This window comes from Trachemys scripta, chromosome 19 (genome assembly GCF_013100865.1).
Source record: "Trachemys scripta elegans isolate TJP31775 chromosome 19, CAS_Tse_1.0, whole genome shotgun sequence".
Classification (NCBI taxonomy): domain Eukaryota; kingdom Metazoa; phylum Chordata; order Testudines; family Emydidae; genus Trachemys; species Trachemys scripta.
In genome coordinates, this window is record NC_048316.1 from 10,272,546 (window position 1) to 10,296,208 (window position 23,663).

The window sequence follows — 23,663 nt, forward strand, 5'->3', positions numbered from 1 at the left end:
ACAGGAATTATTGTCTAGTGTCCATTATTTTCAACAATCCTTCCCTGCCTGTGTATCATTACCCCCATTTCACACACAAAGAAATTAAGGCCCCAAAAGGTCAAGCGCCACTTTCTCACACCCTGACTCACATTGGAGAGTTCTGTTCCTCCTCAGCTCGTCCGAGAGAAGCCAATAGAGAAACTCATGGAGGGAGGGGCCAGCCCACAAAGTAAAGGTATCAGAATCTGGACCTACAGGATTTATCCGAGGTCACACAGCAAGTCAGTGGTAGAGTTGACACTAGATCCCAGATTTTCTGAGTCTCAGTCCCATGTTTCTTATCCAGGTGACACAACATCTGAGCTGCCAGCTGTTATTGAGGACTCACCTGGGAACAACTACTCAGCCACACTCGAAACAATTTAGATGGGGCTCTTATAAAGTGGGTGCATAACTGGCTGGATAACCGTACTCAGAGAGTTGTTATTAATGGTTCCCAATCCTGCTGGAAAGGCATAACAAGTGGGGTTCCGCAGGGGTCTGTTTTGGGACTGGCTCTGTTCAATATCTTCATTAATGACTTAGGTATTGGCATAGAAAGAACGCTTATTAAGTTTGCAGATGATACCAAACTGGGAGGGATTGCAACTGCTTTGGAGGACAGGGTCATAATTCAAAATGATCTGGACAAATTGGAGAAATGGTCTGAGGTAAACAGGATGAAGTTTAACAAAGACAAATGCAAAGTGCTCCACTTAGGAAGGAAAAATCAGTTTCACACATACAGAATGGGACGAGACCGTCTAGGAAGGAGTACGGCAGAAAGGGATCTAGGGGTTATAGTGGACCACAAGCTAAATATGAGTCAACAGTGTGATGCTGTTGCAAAAAAAGCAAACATGATTCTGGGATGTATTAACTGGTGTGTTGTGAGCAAGATACGAGAAGTCATTCTTCCGCTCTACTCTGCGCTGGTTAGGCCTCAACTGGAGTATTGTGTCCAGTTCTGGGCACCGCATTTCAAGAAAGATGTGGAGAAATTGGAGAGGGTCCAGAGAAGAGCAACAAGAATGATTAAAGGTCTTGAGAACATGACCTATGAAGGAAGGCTGAAAGAATTGGGTTTGTTTAGTTTGGAAAAGAGAAGACTGAGAGGGGACATGATAGCAGTTTTCAGGTATCTAAAAGGGTATCTTAAGGAGGAGGGAGAAAACTTGTTCATCTTAGCCTCTAAAGAAGCAATGGGCTTAAACTGCAGCAAGGGAGGTCTAGGTTGGACATTAGGAAAAAGTTCCTAACTGTCAGGGTGGTTAAACACTGGAATAAATTGCCTAGGGAGGTTGTGGAATCTCCATCTCTGGAGATATTTAAGAGTAGGTTAGATAAATCTATCAGGGATGGTCTAGACAGTATTTGGTCCTGCCATGAGAGCAGGGGACTGGACTTGATGACCTCTCGAGGTCCCTTCCAGTACTAGAATCTATGAAACGAAGGAAGGGTTTTCCCCCCGATGCACAAATGGGTATTATTGGGGGCGGGGAGGAGGTGAGCCCTTTCTCTGAAGCATCAAGGATGGCCACAGCTGGAGACAGGATTCTGGATGGGGAGGGCCAATGCTCCGCCAACACATAGTGCTGAAGATCAAGATGGAGCATTTGCTCCTGGGTCCCCTGTGTTCTCTACGATTAAGAATTAGGGTGTCTTTGAGTGATGCTGAAAAGCCCAAGAGCCTGCATGTCATACTTTGGCTCACTCTATGTGGGAGAACCCAATAAAGTGAAGGTAAATTACAGGTATCAAGAAACTATACCACAAAATAGAGCATAAGGAACTGTGTAGTGTAGAGGTGAGAGCATAGGACTGGCCCTCAGGAGAGCTGAGTTCTGTTGTTGTGCCTCAAGTTCCTCATCTGTAAAATGGTTTCATAATATAGATCCACTTTTGTAAAGTAATTTGAGCTCCTTGGGTGGAACACACCATAGGTATGCTAAGTATTTATTCTTACTATGTAGCTCACTGCCCTTTTCTGGATAGAATTAGAACTGCTCAACTGTGCACTATTAGCTGTAATGTACTGGTGGTTTATGGAGGTTCATCGAAAGTTTTTTTCTTTAAAAGCAGAAAGATCAGAGTTCAATCCCTCCTATTGCCATGTATTTCTGAGTGGTCATGGTATGCAACACAGTGACAACTAGGAAGTCTCAAGTGACCACAGATTTTTGTAACCCACACGTTAATTTCACACCCTGTTAGATGGGGAGGTGGTGGGAGCTACATATGGGGCCCTGATGCTGCAATGAGCTCTGGGTGAATGGAGTCCCTGCACGTGGATCTTCCAAGATCAGGGCCATGGGCTGTAAAGGTTGCCTCATTTTGGATTTTGTCCAATGGGATAAGCTATCATAGTGGCATAATGCAACAAAACAGGGTAAGGTGTGACATTATCATGTTGCATTGTGTCTGTTGTCATGCTGCAATGCAAATAATGCAAGGACACATGTCCTAGGCATCCTCAATCTGTGTACAAAGGTCATTGAATTGCAATGTCATCATGTGACAGTGCCTCGCGGGACATGGGCGGTAGCTTTCAGACCTGAGAGCATCCTGCAACCAGTGAGTCCCCACTCTCCAACAAAACTAGATCTCTCCTGCAGCTATTGGGTAGCAGCCCTGCCCTGCCCAGCCACTCATAACATGTTTAGCATAATGGTAGTGTAAACCACAGACAAATAGAGACAGAAGAAAATCCACTGTTTGGGGATGGTAAGTTACTGAACATCAGGACTGTGTATAGATCAGTGCATGCATGGCCAGATTTCCCAAAGAGTTCATTATTAATAATTATTTATTATTTGTATTATCACAGAGCCTAGGAGCCCAAATCATGGTTCAGGACTTCACTGTGCTAGGTGCTGTACAAACCCAGAACAAAAAGATGGTCCTGGCCCCAAGGTGCTTACCCCCAAAGACAAGAGACAACAGCAATATGGGGGATTACAAGGAAACCATGGGATATGGTCAGCCTGACAGGCAGTGATCTCAGCACACCAGCAATCTAACGGTTGTCAATTTTTTTGTAGGCAACATGGCAAAGGAGAGTTTGGTGGAGGGATTTGACGGCGGCTGGGATAGCTTTGGGGATGCTAACTGGGAGCTTCTCCCAAGCATGTGGGGCAGCGTGGGAGAAAGCACCCACAGCTTTGTTTAAAAACTTGACAAGTCCCATGGGCTCTACAGCTGCTGGGAACTTTTGGAAGTCTGGCCAGCTTCATTTAAGTGCTCAGATAGGAGCTAAAATCTTTTTTTTGGGGGTGGGATCTGGCCCCTCTGAGACTGGAGCTGCCCAGTTTGGGGGCCAGACCCACCCTTGTAGCTGAATTCCCAAGAATCCACGTATACAGTCTTTCTGCCCCCTCCCGCCTCTCAATAGCGGGAGCCAGTGCAGAGTGAACCATAGACTTTACTAGCAGAGGCGGAGCGGAGCCCTGTGCGCCGGTGCGGGAGGCGGAGCCCGCAGCTGCAGCCGGCCCGGCCCAGGGAGGTTTTCCCGTGGCTTGGCCCTTCGGGTGAGTACGGGGGGAGGGGGCTCGCGTATATCCTGGGCGGCGATCCCTGCTGGGGGGCCCTGCCCGGCTGCTGCGTGGGGCGAGCCGCTGCGAAACGCGTGGTGGGAGCAGAGCCAGCTGCAGCGCCGTGCACTCTGCCCAGCTTGCAAACTGCTGGGGACCCAGGGGGATGGACTGGTGTGCGGCCAAGCGTGGGCAGGCTGGGCTGTCCCTGCACAAGAGCCCGTGTCAGCTGATGGGCTGTGGGTTTGCAGAATTAGACTTGGATTTGGGGTGAGCCCCACTCCTAGGGGAGATGGGGGAGGGGTCAGCTAGTGCTTTTTGGGGAGGGAGGAATATGGGGAAGTTCTTCCCCTCCCCTGTCTTGGGCTGTGTGTGTAAGAAAGCACCATGGTCAGGGCTCTTTCTTCTTGCACAAGTCAGTTTGCAGAGTGCACTTGGTTTCTGTTCCATGGAGGATTCTGGGACGGGAGGAGGTGAAGGGAGGAGCTCAGTCAGTCGTTTATGGGTAGGGAGATTGTGTGTGGTGTGTGAGGAGTGATTTATTTATGGGGTGTGGGTTTTGGTGATGCCTTGTCGAGGGAAGGGAACAGAGTTATGGTATTTATAAAAACAACGAGGAATCCAGTGGTACCTTAAAGACTAACAGATTTATTTGGGCATAAGCTTTCATGGGTAAAAAACCCACTTCTTCAGATGCACGTAATTTTCAGTCCATGTATTTGAAGAAGTGGGTTTTTTACCCACGAAAGCTTATGCCCAAATAAATCTGTTAGTCTTTAAGGTGCCACCGGACTCCTTGTTGTTTTTGTGGATACAGTCTCACACGGCTACGTCTCGGCTACTTGACAAAGTTATTTATGTGTAGGTTGTGCGTGTGGTGTACGTTACAAGAAATACCCCTCTTCTAAGGTAACTTTTCCTTGTATCTCACCTAAGGAAATACACTTCCCCATCTCTGCCTCGGTAACTCTCTGGTTTGTTTTATTGTTTTTGGTAAATCATTTGCTAGTTATTGCCAATTATGACACTGGTTACCTCTGTGCATGCATGGTTCCACAACCTTGATGAAATTCGTCTCCTGCCTCCTTGCTGCTTAGGGGTTTAACAAATAAATTACTGGGTTGGAATCAGCCTGAGGAAGGCAAATGAGGAGTATTTTAGATCTCCACTTAGACACACTGATCGGAGTAGCAAGAAACGCTAACCCTTGTATTGCCAACATTTTGCCTTCTGTGTCATTGAGGAATAGATGCTATATTGATTGGGGCTTTTATAAATGCAAGTCTGCTCCTCCTACTCGCTGGAAATTCTGTGATTCAGTTTTCTGGGGTTGGTGGCCTGAGCTCTGTCCCTTTTGTGTGAGGCTTGGAGGTCACAGCTTTGTCAGAACAGTTAATAGAAAGGATCAAGTGCTAATTTGAATCTCTCCTTCTGTACTTAATGGGATCTGGGGCATTAAACCTCTGACTTTTCCAGGAACTGATGGTGCCAATTCAACCCATCTCTAATACTCCCTCGTGCAGAAGGCTGACTTTTTTTTCCTGATTATCACTCCCTCTTGATGACGCTTTCCTTCGTGTTTTATTTATGCCCAGCCTTACAGAAGGATTAAGCCATGCTGTGTTGTGCTGTGTATCTCTTAAATGTTTTGCGGAGCGGACTGAATGCTAATTCACTAGTGAAAACCTGCCACTCAGTGATCATTTTGTCATTTTTTCATACAGCGACGAGTTGGGTGATTGAGACTTCTAGCCAGTCGTGACAGTAGCTGCTGTTTTCCCAAGGCTGTAAGTGCTTTTCTTTGGTCAGAAAACTGTGTGTGTGTGTGTGTGTGTGTGTGTGTGTGTGTAAAAGTGATTAACAGGTGATTTTTCTCTGCAGTGCTCTCCCAGACCAACCCAAATCAATCTTACTCCCTTAAAGAGCCCAGCACTAGAGACTTCAGGGTGATCTGTGTCGTACTGTGCGTGGCTTTTTGGTTAGCAGAGGCAGAGAGTTTGGGAGAACATATTTGGCCCTGATCCTGCAATCACCTGCACTAGTGGATCTGTAGTGAAAAATTAGGGCCTAAGACAGTCTTTCAGCCTCCCTTGGGTACCCCATTGGACTGCTAACCTTGAAGACAACCCGTAGTTTGACAGATCATTGCAGGATGAGGGCCTGAATGCGTATGTCACAGTGGTTATGGCCAAGTGGAATGCTCTCGGTATGGGTCCTGAACTGCTGCAAGCAGTGACATCCAGGGTGAGAAAGCCCTTGGAATTGGTTTGCTGGGCAGTAGGGCAGCGTTACCCTCAGTGGATTGCCTGAATGGAGTCACTGCAGGACAAGACTTTATGGCCGTGTTGTAAAATCCATTCATTTTAATCGGGCTGTTTATTTTCAGGTTTGTGGTTGTCAGGGTGCTTCTTATAACGGGGAGGGACGGGGGACTTTTGCACCAGGGCTGCCTTATGCCCATTTGATAGCAATTATTTTGGTTTTTAAGTTTTGGGAATTTACCCAGATAAACCCAAACAAGCTATTCTTCAACCAGAATAAGAATGTCTGCACAGGGGCCTGCACTGGTTTAACTAACCCAGATTTAAAATGGATTTAAGTTAAAATGTTGCAACTTTCTCATATAGCTAAGCTGTAGGTCACATGGGAAAGGAATCCTTCTTGGGTAACATAATCCAGTCTGGTTTTATTTTTACATGGGTCCTTTTTGTTATATGATATTACAGCCAGGGCCGGTGCAAGGAAGTTTCGCGCTCTAGGCGAAACTTCCACCTTGCGCCCTTCCCCCCCCCCCCCCCCCCGCGGCAGCCCCCCGCCCCCCCCCCACCCTGAGGCGCCCCGCCCCCGCGGCAGCCCCCACCCTCTGGCCCAGGGATCCGTGCGGCAGCTCTGACCCAGGGGAATACCTGGGCTGCCGGCGGCGCGCTGACTCGGGGAACCCCTGGGCTGCCTGCCGGCGACTCAGACTCCCTCTCCCTCCCAGTGCAGCGGCCGCTGTAAAAAAAAAAAAATAAAAAAAATTGAGGGCACCGCTTTTTGGCACCCCGAAATCTTGGCGCCCTAGGCAATCGCCTAGTTGGCCTAAATGGTAGCACCGTCCCTGACTACAGCAGTAAACCAAGGGAACTGGGTTTATTCTGTTGGCTCTGGGCACAGCAGGGCAGTGTTTTGCAATTGGAAGTATTGAGTAACCAGTTTTTAGTTGGACTGGAAATGTGTGAGACTGTATAATTGAATCCCCCAGGAGTCCACTTGGCTTAGGGCAAGTCTATGCTACCATGCTATATTGGCACAGCTGCAGCGCAGCTGGTGGAGACGCACGCCGCTGATGGGAGAGCACGCTCCTGTCGGCATAATTACTCCACCTCCGCGAGAGGCGGAAGCTGTGTCCACAGTAGCGTGTCTCCTGCCCACAAAGCGCTGCGCACACAGGCACCTCTGCAGGCAAAACTTATATCGCTCAGGAGGGTGTTTTTTTTCCACATCCCTGAGCGACAAAAGTTTTTCCGACATAAATGCAAGTGTAGATGTGACCTAAATTAGCTTACTTACACTGGTGTACGACCCTTCTGTAGACACACTTAAACTGGTTTAAAATATGCTCACCCCAGTTTAATTCAGTTACCAAATTGAGCTAAATCAGAATGATGCACTTTAAACCAGTAAACGTGTCTACAGTAGGGGTTTGCACGGGTGTGACTAAACTAACTTTAAATTGGTTTTAATTACATCAGTACAAGTTGTCTAATGCAGTGGCTCTCAACCTTTCCAGAGTACTATGCCCCTTTCAGGAATCTGATTTGTCTTGCCTACCCCCAAGATTCACCTCACTTAAAAATCACTTGCTTACAAAATCAGACCTAAAAATACAGAAGTGTCACGGCACACTTACTGAAAAAATGCTGACTTTCTGTTTACCATGTAATTATAAAATAAATCGATTGAAATATAAATATTGTACTTACCTTTCAGTGTATAGTATATAGAGCAGTATAAACAAGTCATTGTCTGTATGCAATCTTAGTTTGTACTGACTTTGTGTTTATGCAGTCTGTTGTAAAACTAGGTAAATATCTAGATGAATGGATGTACCCCCCGGAAGACCTCTGCATACCCTCAAGGTTACGTGTACCCCTGCTCAAGAACCACTGGTCTAATACAGAGAAAACTCCCGAAGGGTTATCTTAGCTTTGGGATGCCCAGGGTTTTGATGCCCAAACTGTAGCATCACAGATTCTAGTCCCTATGGGGGTGGTTTGTCTTTCCAGTGTTGGAGTTGATAAATGATGCCCTGTAGTTTATGTAGGGGTATTTCACGTACAGCTGGGGGCACAGCGGGGGATGCAGCACCCCAGCCCCTAACTGGATGATGCAGGACCACGTGGGCCAAATTTAAACGAGTGGTGTTGTGACCTGGCACACGGTGTCGCAACACCACTCAGATTGGGGGCAGCCGGGCAGGTAACCTGGCCCCCCTCCTTATGCCCCTGTATGCAGCTGAGATCAAAGAAGATCCCATGGCTTTTTATTATAGGACTTGAGGGCTGTGCCAGGGTCCATAGCCGAAATCCTTGCTCATCCCGTCTCAGCTGTCATGCACTATATTGTGTTCTAGGGGGCTAGCCCCCTGCACCCCACAAGGTAGGAGCATTTCACTTATGCTCTATCTAAATACATTTGAAGCACTCTAGGGTTAAATAGAAGTTGCTGATCCAGATACAATAATATTATTCTATTATATTTCCATAGTGGAAGGAAAGACTATCATGTACACATGCAAAATAATCACTCTCTATAATACAGTAGACAAGGGGAGTATGTCCCATGCTTTTGGCCCTATGTGGTTGTCAGTGCACTTTGATGGCTGCATAGAAGTTAAGTAGCCAGTGGTGAAGAAGTAAGTAAGGAGGGAGGGGTAGGAGAGTTACAGTGGATGGCTGGGGAGAGATTGATGAGTGAAGATGTATCTTGTAGGAGCTCCCAGGAGAAAAAGAATTCATCCCAGCCTGTCTCCTGAGAGAGCGTTCCACACTGTGGTAAACACTGAGGCTATCTCCTGTTTCCCTTTGCTAAATGCCGACGACAGGTCAGGTTAGACCTGCTCTACCTGTGTTCAGCTAATGTGTGACATTCTTCCTTTGCAGCCAGGGGGCGTTCTTTCCTGTGTTTGAAAAACATCAAAGAAACGCCTTCTGTGCTGCTCTGTGTACCTGAAAACCCCACCGATCAGCCAGGGCTGGGGAAAAGCACATTAAGTAGTAGTACAGCGGCACCGAGAGGCTCCTGCGCGAATAGGCGCTCATCGCGCTAGGTGCTGTGCATTCCAGTAAGAGGAGACAGTCCCTGCCCCAAATTGCTGATGGGCTGAAATAGACAAGACAGACAAAAGGTGGGCGAAGGGGCGTAGTGTTGTTCCCATTTATGGCTGGGGATCTGAGGCACAGAGAGATTAAGGCCTTGTTTACGAACACAAGTTGTAGCGCTTTATCTTAACTGGGATAGAGAAAGCAGCACAACACCCAGTGTGGATGCAGTTACGCTGGTGGAAAGGTGCCTTCTACTGGTATAGCAATTCCTGTGGGGAAAAGCAACGAATGATTCCAGTATAAAACACCTTTATACCAATATAACTGCTAGGGGTGATACTGATTGAACTAGAAAAATGATATCGCTCACGAGGGTCACATTCTTATTGGCTTAACTGTGCATAGACAAGGCCTCAAAGTGACTTGCCCAAGGTCATGTAAGGAGGCTGTGGCGAAGCTGGGGCAAGAACTCCAGTCTCTCAAGACCTACACTAGTGCTTTTCCTCCATCTTTCCACACTGTCTTTCCTAATCTGCAAATTCAACTCTGATCAAGGGCATTCAGAATTTCAACAGCATCAAACCCTTAATTTATTTTATTTGTGTGTGTGTATTAAAATGTACACTTTTCTTCACTCCGTTTTTGTGACTTCGGGCAGGCTTTTCTTAAATCCCTCTCATTGAAAGCTCACTATAAGCCATTACCAGTGCTTCTCACTAGGAGGGGGAGGTTTGATTCTCAAGTGTCTTAACTAATCAGATGAATGTTTCAGAGAAAATTCTTGGGAAGTTGGACTTCCTGCATGGGCCAGCATTTCACACATCTGCCGCTAGCCTAGATGCAATATTTAACTTTAACCTTGGTTCCCCTCCGACTCTTTTAAATAAAAGATCAAGAATCCATGATGAAAAAAGAATCTCTCCCTCCCACCCCCATTCCTGGACGGTTATGTAAAAGGAACTTGGTTGGACCAATGAATTTGAAGCGCCGGGTGGGGACGGGTACGGGAGCATTTTTTTTTTCTCTGCTGGGAATGGGAGGTTCAGGTTTGCTGTTTCCCCCCGTTTACCAGAAAGTGCTGAGCTGGCTTATCGTTAACGAGGTCTCTTGTTTGTCTACCTATCAATCAGTTTGCTAGTCCTGAGTGCGCTGGCATAGCCTGTCCCTGGCTGCAGGAGAAGAAAGATCTGTGGTCAGGAGTTAACAGGCGGAAGTCAGTTTCCAGAGCACTTTCACCACTGCAGTCTTTGCAAAGTCCTTGTGTTACTGGGGTGAGTCTGCTGGGTGAGACCAGTGTGTGTTTTAATCATGTTTGTTCACGATGGGGCCGTGAAGATTTCCTGGGGCTCCCTGTGTTGATTTAGTGAAAACACTAGCGCTGAAGAGACTTTTCCTTGGACCCCGTTAGATGAACTGTGGTAGGAGGGTGGGACCCGCTCAGCCCGCTGCCGTACAGGGGGTCAGAGTCCAGGTCCTTTGTTCCAGAACCAGGCCCTGAAGTGGGGCTTGGGGAGGAGGAAGGGAACGGATGTTGGTGCAAGGGTCACTGTGTGTTGGGAGAGAGGGGAGCTGGCTGCTGTAGCCAGGAATTCTGGGAGCCTGTGGAGAAGCCTTTGTTTCCCATTTCTGCCTACAAAGTGGTACTTGGGGGCTGCTACATCTCCACTTTCCATCCATTCCCAACACTCTGTGCTGGCACTGCCAGAAACATGTCATTGAGCTGCCAAGCTCCAGGCAGAAGCTGGAGGAGAGGGGAGATCGCACAGGGATGGGGTGGGAGGGCATTTGGGTTTTGTTTCTCTTCCTTTGCCTTTATCTTCCAAACCTACCAGCTCTCCCTCACTCCATTCCCCTTCTCTCCTCCCTTCAGACGCAGACCTGCCCACTCCGACTCTCCTTCTAGGTAGCCTTGTTTACACCGAAAGATACCCAAGGTTGACAACAAGGGCATCTGAGCCAGTGTTGAACGTGGTTTGAACAGCAAGTGTAACCAGGACAAGCTGGTTTGGAAACTGGGGTTCAAACCAGTTCGGAGCGCTCAGTCCAGTAATCAGAAGCCTTGCTCTGCCTGACACACGTGGCCAGAGCATGTTAAACAGAACATGGCACGCTCCCCTTACTGGCACCCAGCTCCCCACTCTGCTGATGTTTTGGGATGAGGAGAGGTAAACTAGCCCACAATTGGCAGAGCAGGCAGTGGGGTCAGGGGAAACTGGCAGCAGATGATATGAGGCTGTTGGGGGAGCAGGAGAAAAATCCTAAATACCCAACGCTCCCATTTCATGCAAGAATCTGAACAAGACCAGTCCTTACATTTGACCTATATGGCCTGAATGGGTACTGTTGGGGTCACTGACGCCAGAGGAAACAGGCTTAAAAAACCTGCATCCTTCATTATGGATCATTTACTGTATTGGTGGAGAACGGATTTTCCTGTCTGAGGAAAATGAACCAAATACCCTGGAGTGACGCTCTCTGCATGGTAGAGCAGAGCCCTGGTGTAGTCTTGCTGTAAAAAGAAAACCGGGTTGTTTCAAACCCTAAATGTGAATGGAAATATTGTCACCTGTTTTTTCAATTTCTGAAATGATATTTTGCCAGGCCCATGCACTGGAGAAATCCATCCTGACCAGCTGCTGCAGGAGAGCTAGAAAGTGAAACCGACTAGTTTCATTGCCCCCAATGCAGAATGTGCAAAAAGCAAACGGGGTCTGTGGTGTCAAATACATTTCCTGTTTCACTGAGACACTTGAGAAACTTGCTCAGTAAGGCCTGGTCAAAACACCAGTTTTGTACTGGTGTAACTATGTCAGTTAGAGATATGATGTTTTTACCTAAGTAGTTAGGCTAGTACGTAAACTACGGTGGGCACAGAGTACAGGAGTAACTATAGTGGTCTAAAGCATTGTTATACCAATATGACTGTGGTCGCACTTGGGGGTGTTCTCATGCTTTAATTAAACTGGTGTAGTTAAAGCAACACAACTTGCTGTTGTAGATAAGGCTTAGCTGTGTGCAATGCCATGAAAGCCCTGGATTATCTCAACTGTGCTATCATTGTGGCTGCTGTCCAGTAATGCACAACTCCAGGAAACTAGGTGAACAGCGCGAGATAACAGCTGATGCAATAGATTATGAATCAACCGTTGTGCTGTCTTCATAACTTGTCCTTCTGGGTTCTCTCTCCTGGTTTCCCACATCACTGCCTTGCACAAAGAACAAAACCTGTACTTTCGTCTAAAAAATTGCTTGTATTTTGGTCTAAAGAAAACAGAAGCAAGAAGGAACAAAAGCTAAGTTTATTTTGGAGAGTGGACTGTGTTCATCTCTTCTGTTATAGGCTGTAGCAACTCTGGGAACAGAATGGGGAATCTCTGCAGACAGGCAGAGTGCTTAGCGATATAAAGGTGCAAGTACACACAAAATGCATCACTGATTCATAGCTACATATACTAGACTTGTTTCATCAGACTGATTGGTCCATTTTGGCTTATTGGAGCCTTATTCAGTGCCAGTCATGGGGACATAGTTACATGCAAGTCTTATGGCTGCATATTATCGAAGTGAACCGAAGAGCTACAAAAACAGGACTCCCAGTTGTGGCGCCTGTCTCTGAAGCGCTGTGACAATATTGATGCAAATCGGTGCCAAAATGGAAGAAAAGCCCCAGGCAGGAAGTAGCATCCTGCATGCACTGACGCACACGTTTGTTTGCAGCAGACACTGAAACTCGCGTAAGAATGGATTTCATTTCCACAGCTCAAAGCCAGCGACTCCCACTCAGAAACCTCACCATGTAGGGGTTAGTGCTGACGCAGCAGGAAGGTCTCCAAGGCAGGTGCTGTGTTCTTCTTTATGTTTGTCCAGAGCCCAGTCCTGATAGGGGCATGTGGGCCCTGTAATGCAAATATTTGCTGGCAATAATCATAAACTCTGTCAAACGGGGGAGAAGTGACGAGGCTTCCTGCACTAATGCAGCCTTATTGTCCTGTGCAGCCAGCCACACGCACGCAATGCTAGCCCATGGGGGCCCTCGGCAGGGATATTTTGGGGGTCCCCCACATACAACACATTCTAAAAAAGTGAATAGAGGGCCCCCTTGAGCTGCTTGGGGCCCTAAGCAATTGCTTCGTGTACTTATGCCTAGTGCCAGGTCTCCCCACCCTATTGCTCAGTGCTGATGGCATTGATCCGCTCTACTCCAGGAGATCTGGTCTTCCTTATTGACAGACGCCATCTGGTTTATGCAGCATCCGGGACCTCAGCTTTAATCACTCCCACCTGTGGCAAACCAGGAGAGAGACTTTTGGGGAGAGGAATCCAGGTGAAAATTCCTGGCTTGAGTGCTGTGGAAGAACCGGCACCCTGGGTTGTGGTTTGTGGCATTATATTTTGTGCTAATGTAGCTTGATGTTTCCCTTCTCTTCTCCCATCCTCTAGGTTCCCTGGGTCCTTGTCTCCTCCCACAGGATGCTGAGGGCAGCCCTGTGTGCCGTCTTTCTCTTAGGCGCCCTGCCATCATTGGCCAAGGAGTCCCGAGGGCATGTCTCAGTCGTCTTGCTGGGAGCCACGGGGGACCTGGCCAAGAAGTACTTGTGGGAGGGGCTGTTCCACCTCTACCTGGACCAGGTGAGCAGCGGCCACAGCTTCACTTTCCACGGGGCTGCGCTGACGGCGCACGAGCCAGGGCAGGGGCTGATGTTTGAGGTGCTGAAGAAGCTGGCCTGCCCGTCGGACGTGTCCCCCGACAGGTGCGCTGTGGTCAAAGACCAGTTCCTCAAGCTGAGCCGGTATCACCAGCTGAAGACATCCGAGAACTACACTGCCCTGAATCGGGAGATTGAGACCCTGCTCCAGCAGGAGGGGCTGGAGGAAGCCGGCAGGATCTTCTACTTCTCGGTGCCGCCCTTCGCCTACGCGGAGATCGCCCGCCACATCAACGGCAGCTGCAGGCCGCGCCCCGGAGCCTGGCTGCGGGTGGTGCTGGAGAAGCCTTTTGGCCATGACCTCAAGTCAGCCCAGCAGCTGGCCATCGAGCTGAGGACTTTCTTCCGGGAAGAGGAGATGTACCGGGTGGATCACTACCTTGGCAAACAGGTGAGCAGACTTGGAATGACTCTGTTGCCATGCTGGATGGGGTCTCGGTGGGGTGGGAGCTTGGATGGTGGGAGGGCCCTAAATTTCAGGCGTTCATTTCATGTGGGCAGCAGGCTGCCAGGTGCACCAATCACAGCCCAACTGAGCTGCTCACCTAGGTTGCTGGAGCAGTGAAGTGACCTGGAGCCTATTAAGTCTTATTATCACTGTTCATTTGGCTGGTACCTTGTCCCCTTCACCACGATGCGCAGGGCTGGAGACTAATTTACAACTAGCTGGGACCCAGTGAGGCTGTCTTGGTTCCTGTTGATCTGACCGTCTTGTGAAACGAGGGCCACGTTGGCTTCTCCTCACTTATTAATACTACTGGTCTTTGCCCAGCTGCAGAAAGGATCCATGGCTTATATTCAGCATCAGCAAAATAAACCTTAGTAAGACTGGCTGATGCGCCCAGCACATGGACGGTAAAGGGAAGGCAGGGAGGGGGTGAGGTGCAGGCCACAAGCTGGGTATTTCCACCCTCCCTTTGGGTCTGAGGGTGCGGCAGGATTTAAAACATGCTGGGCAGAACCTGGAGCCTCCCCCTCAAAATCTGGCTGGGTCCTCATGTGCAATTTGTATCTAACAAATGTAGGGTTGGTGCAATAATATTGTGAACTGTAGCTGTCGCTCGAGGGCCATGTCGGGTGTGTGTGACGTCACTCGCAGGCCATGATGCCCCATTCCCATCAGACCTGTGGAGTTTGGAGACACTCGTGGGTGGCTTCATTGCTCCCACGTTTCCTCTTAGCGAATGCCAGCCTGTCTGCGCGCTGCATGTCCCTGGACTGTGTTACCCTGCAGTGCCATAGGTGTGCATGGTGCTTTGCAGATGCCGAAGAAGGCAAGGTGCCTGAGGAGTCGAGAGTCTGGTGTAGATCAGGGCAATACAAACAATTAAGGACTAGGTGCAAGAGTACCAGAAAGTGGGTTATCAAGGTCTATGTTTTCTCCCCTGCTCCCACCCCAGCCATTCCTGAAGGGCTTATAGCTACAGATCTCCTTAGGCAGCTTCTCTCTTCCCTTTCTGCCTTCAAGCAAGAGGGTTCAGCCCCATTGATGAGTTTTGTGCTCTTGGCTCTTAGTTTTTGTCTTGACTGGCCTGTCCTTTGCTTAATAACGGAAGCAGGTCGGCCTTGTGGCTACGGCACAGCCACTGTGAGTCCGGACTCCTAGATTCATTTCCAAGCTCTGCCTCCTAGAGGCGCTGTGACTTGTCCTCTCTGTGCCTCAGCTTCTCCATCTGCAGATGAGGATGGTCCCTGCCTGCGAGTGGATCCCTGTTTATGAAGCGCTTAGAGCTCTTTTACTGCTCTCACGGCATATCTGGATCCTGCCCCCTTCCCTGGTGTCTGAGGGGGTCCATCTCCCCTTGGGATCCCAGGCAGAGCAGTTCAGAGCATGTTTCAAACCCTGCCCTTGCCAAAGAGAATGTGTCCAGCCCACTATTCCGGGCTGCAGCCGAGCGACCTTGCAGTGACTGGCCATTACTCTTCCCCTGTACTGCCGGCCCATCTCTCACCGAGGAAAATGCAGAGGCCGGACCTTTTCATGCCCAAGTGATAAGGGTCAGGCTTTTTTGTTCTCCTCCTCCTAGCGAGGTGGCCACATATGGAGGTGTGTGAGATGCAGAATCCATCTGGTCTTCCAGTCAAGGTCGGGGCTTGTATTTCGCTGAGTAAGCAAACCCTTCCTTTCCACGCAGGCCCAGCCCCTGAGCACCAGCTTCTAGAGGAGGCTTTTAATTTGATATGATGTGCTGTCACTTTTTTTTTTTTTTTTTTAAATGATCAGCCAATTTTTCAGGAGCTGTGCATCTGTGCGAGTGACTGCAGCAGGGACAGAGTGGGGAGGGGGTGTAAAAGGCAGTGAACGTAGCCCTGCGACAGAGGAAGTCACACTTCTCCTGCTCTGGGCTGGAAGAGGGTGTCGGGGCAGGAAAGGGGTTCATCACTTGATTCTCTTGAGAATCAGGACTGTTCCCTCATCCCCACCCCCATGAGATCCTAGCCCCCGACCTATGGCCTATATGCTCTCTGGTTTTGACTTTGTTTGTCCTTTCCCCTGCACCAGATATTGCCACATCCAGCAGGTAAATTGCTGGTACAGACCTGCTTGGGGTCAGGTCCCCTAATTGGAAGGCAGCTGCCACACAATCCAGGTGATTGTATCTGCCACACTGGGAGACATCTTTCTCTCCCTGTCAATCCTGCGTACCCAGGGGCTCGGTAGCACTCCTCTAGCAGTAGATGGATAGAACAGGGTTCTCTCTTGGATCTGCTGGGATCTTTCTGATAAGGACCTAAGAGGGGATCGCCATTCTGGTGGCCCGTTGTGCCGCTACCCCATCTTTTGAACTATAAACATGAAGTAGGGAGTGGTACCTGACCAGGATCCATCCTGAGCTGGGAGACCAGTGTTAACGTCCTACTTGAGAACCAATCCAACGATGCAATGCTTTAATGTTTCCCACTTTGTCCTCAGTTTCTTCTGCCTTCTTCCAGGGGTTCCCAAGGAACTCCAAATTATCCACCATCCACCCACAGTCCCACTTCCCAGCACCTGTTATCCCTGTGAACCACTAGTTTGGGAACAGCTGGGTTGCGCCAGAGACGTGATGGTTAGCTTTATACGGGAGTTTTCCTGACTTTGTGCCTCTTGACCTCCATGGGTTTTCAGCACATCTAGCTCTGATAAGGCCGGTCAGCTAAAGATACTAGGGTCCTCTACATACAGAGGTAAGTGTCACTATCCACATGTTACGGATGGGGAAGGGAAGATACTGGCCCAAGGTCACCCAGCAGGCCATTGTCAGAGCCAGGAACAGAACCCAGGTCTTCTGACTCCCAGCCCAGCCCCGCCCCGCCTCAGATCGACTAGACCACAAGTGATTTGAGGGCCACAGTGCTGTGCCGTGGTGGATCAGGTTGTTGAAGACCTCAGGTGACCTTTCCCTTCCCTCCCCTTCCCACCCGGCCTTCCTCAGCCAGCCGACAAGGTGTCACTTTCCGTAGCCGTGGAGTGGGCTGAGCTGAAGTTTCACTCTTGACCCCAGAACACAGGGCTCCGAGAACATGCCGCTGCCCTGTCCCGATGCGGCGTCTGAGCAGCCGTATGGCCCCTCGAGGGAACACGTGTGAGGTGGATGCACTGCCTTGGCCTCAGTGTGCTGGGACATCTCCTTTTCAAAATAGCCTTATTCCATCCATGGCCTCATGGTCCGGTCACAAGGGTGCGTGCCTGACTTCAAGGAGAGCATCTCTACTGGAATTTTTTTTGCCCTAAGTGAGAACAGATGGCTCAGTGATGTACGCGTCCCTTTGATCCGCCTCAACTCCTTGGAACCCCGGCCTGGAATCTTAGCAGGGTCTGACTCGGCCATTTGCCCTTCCAAGGGAGAGAGGCTGAGTGTCTTGTGTTTTGTGTGGGAGTCTTTCCAATGAAACTGTAAAACGTTTGCCTTGTCCAGGGAGGTCTTTTGTGTCTGTCCCACATGGACATTAGAGACCCTCCCCCCCGGTACTTTCTGCAAGAGTCGGGCTTTACCCTGCGGTTCTTGTGCCCATTTCCCCTCTTTCTCCCCGTGCCGTGTGCTCCCTAGACCTCAGACAGGGCTGCGTTTCAGGCTGGATGGAGCAGTGGGATGGGAGATGCTCTAGAAATGCTGCTGGCTTTGGATTTTTTTGTTTTTAATGCTGATCTTTCCCACCCTCCCTCCCTCCCTTCCTTCCTTCGCAGGCTGTGGCCCACATCCTGCCTTTCCGAGACCAGAACCGACGGTTTCTGGACCCAATCTGGAACCGGCATCATGTGGAGAGAGTAGAGATTGTCCTGAAGGAGACTCTGGATGCTAAAGGTCAGGGAGCCTGGGCTGAGCTAGCCAGGGGGAATCTCTCAGGACCTGGGTGGCTTTAGTGTATCTGTGTGAGAGTGACCCCTGTGGCTGAATGTTGCAAATGCATGAGAAGGAGGCCAGGTGGGTAGCTGAGCGGTGTCTCTCGGCATGGGCACTTGAGAGGCAGAAATTTGATTCCCAGTCACTGCTGTTACCTCCCTCGACTGGAGGGGAACCTGCCCCTTCCTCCTGCTGCAGAGTTCGGGAGCCTTTCACATCGATGCCCAGAGACCCCGAGTTCTGCTGCAGAGGGACTCGGAAAGGGTCTGGTCTGGGTTCAGGTCTCATTTGGTGCTGTGGTGTGAAAGTTTAAATCAGGGTTCGGCTGCTGCAGCTTTTGCCCGAGGGATTGACTCGCACTCACCAGGCTGTGCTCATCCATCCCGGCACAGGGGCATTTCTCAGCAGCTGTTCGGAGAGGGAGAGATGCTGGATGGACGCAGCTGCAATCCCGGCCTGCAGGGCTCCAGCCCCACGCCGCAGGGCTGAGCAGAAAGCATTCCGGGTTGGGCTGCCGCCGGCAGCAGTTGTGGGGACACCAGGCGCCCTTATTTCTGCAACATCAGGATTGTGTGTCTGCTCCCCTTTTTCTCCCTCCCCTGCTCCTAGCCACCACCCACGCGTGTTAAATAAGATAACTCTTAAAGCCTGGTCCTTGATCATTTGACTCCCCCCCTCCCCCTCCCACCCCACCCCTCACACACACACAGCCCCCCGGCTTCCAGAGAGGCTGCCGCATTGATTGCGTTAACAAATGTGCCTTTGGATTAAAGAGAGGGAGACAAACTATATCAAACCAAAGGGGAAGCCCAGGGCAGGGGCAAGGTCTGCAGCGCTTAGCCTGCCCCTGACCAGCTAACAGGAGGCTTTGGTTGGAATCACCTGCACTTAATAGGACATCGTCCTTCTCCCTCCCGGCCCCAGTAAGAAATCAGCCCAGGGCAAGGCACGTCCTGTATTGAAACAGGTAAAGCCCGACTCTTGCAGAAAGGGCAGAGCTTAAGTTAATGGTATGGGGGAGTATTCAGCGGCTCAGAGTGGGCTATGCATGGAGTGGTGGATGGAAGGGGTCCAGTGTAATGCAGACAGCTGCTGCTCTGTTGACCTGGTCCGTGGCTGCAGAATTGCGAGGGGTAACCGGGTTTGTTCTGATCCCTCTGTTAAGGCTTTGATGTGGAGTCACACTCCGGCTAGAGACCCCGGGCTCTGCTGCCCGCCCCCCTGCCCCTTGAGATGTGCCCATCGTTGCTGGGGTGAAAGACGCCTGGCACTGCACGGTCTTGCGTTCCTTTCCCAGCACATGGGCTGGACGCTGATCCCAGGCTCAGACTGAACACGGACTGTGCTGCCGGCCTGCTCAAGCAAAGCCCCCTCCCCACCCCCACTGAGCTCAGGAAGCCCCACGCAAGGCTGTAATTAGGGTTGGCCTAAGTCTACATTGGTGCCTGAGGACAGAGAGGATTTGGTGCCTCCTCTCAGCCCTTCCACTCACCCAGCTGGCCAACCCTGCCAGCCCCCACTCTCCTGTTCCTTCCTCCAGCGGAGGTCCCGCTTGCTGCTCCAGTGAGGGCAGCCGGTCCTCTGGGAATCCTTTATCAGCTGCGGCAGCTTCTCCTGGGAGGCCCCGCTGCAGTGTGCGGGGCTGAAGGGAGTTGCTGAGGTGCCCGCAGAGGCAGCTGGCGTCGTACCCAATCTGGGGCTAGAGACGGCTCCGACCCTGGGCCTGTCCCTTCATTCCCTCGAGCACCAATATTCAAGCTCCTTTCACGTGCTGGGGGCTGCAGGGGGGTTTCTTTTTCCTGCCGCTCTGACTGCTCGTCTCTCGCCTCCTCGTCGCACTCAGGCCGCACCAGCTTCTATGAGCAGTACGGGGTCATCCGCGATGTGCTCCAGAACCACCTCACCGAGGTCCTGATGTATCTCGCCATGGAGCTGCCGGCCAACATCAGCAGCACTGAAGACGTTCTCCGGCGCAAGCTGCAGACCTTCAAGGCATTGCAGGGCCCGGAGAGCACCAGCGCGGTGCTGGGTCAATACCAGGCCTACGCCAGCCAGGTGCGGGAGGAGCTGCAGAAGGCACAGGACTACGTCAGCACGACGCCGACCTTTGCAGGTGGGGGCAAGACCCAGGCTGATGACTTCATAGGGCATAAAGGCTGAGGCGGGTGGGGTGGGGTAAGCTCATGGGACTAGGCGACGGGGAGAGCGGCCAAATCCTAATCCCAGCTCTGTCACTTCCTCTGTGGCTGTGGGCCAATCACTTAACTTCTGTCTCTGCTTCCACGGCTGTAACAAGGAGACAGTAGCTGCCTTGTTTATTTCTAGGGCATCTGTCCCTGTGGGACCTAAAGAACCCAAGGTCCAGCTGCCCAGGGCCCTATAAGGATCTGTTGGCCCATGAAGCCACATGTGGAATTATTACTATAAATGTCGGGGGGGCGGGGTTAGGAATTCATTCTATAGTGCCTTAGGTCCCGCCCTTCACTGTATGGGGGCCGTTCCATGTCTCCAAAAGGTAAGAACCGGGGGGTTTCTCTGGGGCCGGTGGACCTCACTTCATCACAAGGCCATCTCTGGCCATGCTGCACAAGCTCAGTGTTTTGATTCTTGGCTAGGGAGTGACGTGACGGCTCATCCGTGCTGTCCTAAGGGGTAGCTAGGCAATCTGAGGAACGTGGTGGGCTAATCGGGAGGGAGCAAGGCAAATCTTTGGGGACCGGGAGAGCAGTGACTGGCAGGGTGATGGGGAGGACTGATTGTGGTGCCAGGGAGACTCCGGATGCCAGGACCCACGCAAGGAGAATGGTGCTTGGGCTCGGGCCTGAGGTTCCCCTGTCATTTCAGGTGTGTTGATTCAGCTAGACAGCCTGCGGTGGGAGGGAGTCCCCTTCCTCCTCACCTCTGGCAAAGCCCTGGACGAGCGGGTAGGCTACATCCGTGTCCTCTTCAAGAACCGGGCCTACTGCACCCAGCGCGAGAGCCTGAGGGAGGCAGGGCAGAGCCAGTGTGGAGCCAAGCAGATCATATTCTACATCGGGCACGGGGAGCTGAGCTGTCCTGCCGTGCTGATCAGCAGGAACCTCTTCAAGCCCATCATGCCAGAAGACAGCTGGAAGGAGGTGGCGGATCGCCCGCAGCTGCACCTCTTCGGGCTCCCGCTGTCTGATTACTACGTGTACAGCCCCGTGAAGGAGAGAGAGGCTTATTCTGTCCTCATCTCCAGCATCTTCCATGGCAGGAAGGACTCCTTCATCACCACTGAGAACCTGCTGGCGTCTTGGGAGTTCTGGACCCCACTGCTGGACAGCTTAACCCAGCAGGTCCCACGCTTGTACCCGGGGGGCCTGGAGAACCAGCACCTCCTGGACTTTGAAATGGTGGGCAGGGAGCTGTCCTTCACGCTGGAGGAGCCGGTGGAACTGCTGCACATCGACGGGCAAAAGCCGGGCGACTACAGAACCATCCAGGCCAAGTTTCGGCAAAGCCCCTTGGTCTCGGCTTGGCCGGAGGAGCTGATCGCCCGGGTGGCATCAGACATTGAGACGGCGGCGGCCGAGGCTGTGGCACGCTGCGGCGAGTTCCACCTGGCCCTGTCGGGCGGCTCGAGCCCCATTGTCATGTTCCGGAGGCTGGTGACCCACCACTACGGCTTCCCATGGAGACACACCCACTTGTGGCTGGTGGACGAGCGCTGCGTGCCGCTCGCCGACCCAGAGTCCAACTTCCGCAGCTTGCACGACCACCTCCTCCAGCACGTCCGGGTGCCCTACCTCAACATCCACCCCATGCCGGTGCACCTGAACCGGCGGCTGTGCGTGGAGGAGGACCGGGGGCCAGAGCTGTATGCCAAGGAGATTGCAGCGCTAGTGAACAACGCCAGCTTGGACTTTGTGCTGCTGGGGCTGGGCTCTGACGGGCACACGGCCTCGCTCTTCCCGCGTTCATCCAGCGGCCTCGAAGGGGCCCAGACAGTGGTGCTCACGGAGAGCCCCGTCAAACCCCACCAGAGGATGAGCCTCAGCCTGCCTCTCATCAACAAAGCCAGGCAGGTGGCCGTGCTGGTGATGGGGAAGGGGAAGCATGAAATCACAACCCAGATGAGTAGAGTGGGGCAGGAGCCCAAAAAATGGCCTATTTCAGGGGTCAACCCCAGCTCTGGCCAGCTGGTGTGGTACATGGATTATGACGCTTTGCTTGGATGATCTCTTGGTTTATCCTCCCCTCATGCCTGTCCCATTGCCCCCTGGAGCCTTGATTTTCGAACACTGCACACAGGCTCCTGTGTTTACAATAACAGCTCCTGCTCTGAACAGTCCCTCTAACTTTTGTGAAGATCCATTGGCTGTAACGGCTCTGTCATCTGAGCCTAGAAAAGGGGGCGGCTCAGCGCTCAGAGATCAGCGTTGTATTCCTGACTTTACCCCTGACTGCTTCTGGGACCTTGGGCAAGCCACGTCGCTGCTCTGTGCCTCAGTTTCCCCCACACCCTATGGGGTTAATAATACCTACCTACCTCGCAGGAGCCATCCAAGACCACTCTGATTAATTGCCTGCAGAGCTCTTGAGGATTCTCAGAGGAGAGGAACAGAGAGAAGCGCAGTGTTACTGACTGCTAATGTTCACCTCTGATCAGACAGGCTGACAGAAGCATTTTCACGGTGGCCAGAGGCCCAGTCACAGTCCCATTCAGATTGTGCTCTAGTCCCGTATGTGCCAACCCTTTACTTCAGCAAAATACTGACCATTTTCCCACTCTCTTCCTCTATGGAGTCTCCTAGGGCTGGTCTACATTGGGGGGGGGATCGATCTAAGATACGCAACTTCAGCTATGAGAATAGCGTAGCTGAAGTCGGCGTATCTTAGATCGACTTACCTTGCGTCCTCACGGCGCGGGATCGATGGCCGCGGCTCCCCCGTCGACTCCACTTCCGCCTCTCGCCCTGGTGGAGTTCCGGAGTCGATGGGGAGCACGTTCGGGGATCGATTTATCGTGTAGACGAGACGTGATAAATCGATCCCTGATAGAGGTTAGTACCCCTAGTCTAATGTCTTCTGATGCAGTTCCTGTTTTAGAGGTCTCCTGTATTGGCATGCATGGGGCCTTGCTTCATTGTAAGGGCATGATTGGGTACAGTCATTGGGCACTGGAGTTTTCCAGACCCTGCCTGCTTGCCTTATGCCATCCACAGGGATTTGTCTCATATTAACCTTTGTCAATTGCATTGGCCCTGTTATTGATTCCACCTCCTTCCCTCTCTTCCCCCTGCCCTCCTCCCCCCCCCCCAAACAAAGAGAAACAACCAGTCCCCTTCCCTACATGGCTGTGTTTATGCAGCCCTGGAAGCTGCAGACACCCCGGGACCATCCCTTGTGTGACCAACACCACCCCCTCCCTGGCACTGAGCTGTGTGCTGAGTGCCGGTCTGAGGCTTTAGAAATTGTCCTGGTGCACAGGCGTAGCTGTCAGTAGCAATTGCTGCTCTTCCTAAATGGGAAGCCAGCACCCCAGGGGGATGGAAAAGGCAAGGGATTTTTAGGTTTTCAGGATTATGGGGATTGGGCTGAGAGCATCGTGGCTCAGCTCCCGTTATTCTGGAGATGGCATTTGTCTGCGGCGTGACGTTACTGCTGCACGAAGCTCCCCTGGTCAGAGGATCAGGGGTGGAGGGCAGAGTTAGCTGCAGATGGAATTGGGTCTCCTTAAATATCCTGAGGTGCCTTTGTGTTGTACTCCCCGGGAAGAGCCCTCCTCCGCCCTCAGGGGCAAGCTGTGGC

At 51.4% G+C, this 23,663-nt stretch overlaps 1 protein-coding gene across 9 annotated transcripts; it reads left to right on the forward strand.

Annotated features, from left to right (window-relative positions):
* Nucleotides 1-3,465: 3,465 nt before the first annotated feature.
* Nucleotides 3,466-22,789, forward strand: H6PD (hexose-6-phosphate dehydrogenase/glucose 1-dehydrogenase). 9 transcript variants are annotated; one of them, XM_034753076.1, is made up of 8 exons: nt 3,497-3,548; nt 5,276-5,338; nt 9,988-10,128; nt 10,728-10,791; nt 13,298-13,954; nt 17,732-17,849; nt 19,732-20,001; nt 20,733-22,789. In XM_034753076.1, exons 5-8 carry the CDS (start codon nt 13,328-13,330, stop codon nt 22,088-22,090), a joined length of 2,373 nt encoding a protein of 790 aa, XP_034608967.1. In that variant the 5' UTR covers nt 3,497-3,548; nt 5,276-5,338; nt 9,988-10,128; nt 10,728-10,791; nt 13,298-13,327; the 3' UTR covers nt 22,091-22,789. The 9 variants fall into 9 exon arrangements, with proteins under 9 accessions (XP_034608964.1, XP_034608963.1, XP_034608967.1 ...); XM_034753077.1 differs by having other exon boundaries at nt 10,728-10,760; XM_034753071.1 differs by lacking the exon at nt 10,728-10,791.
* The last annotated feature ends 874 nt before the right edge of the window (nt 22,790-23,663 follow it).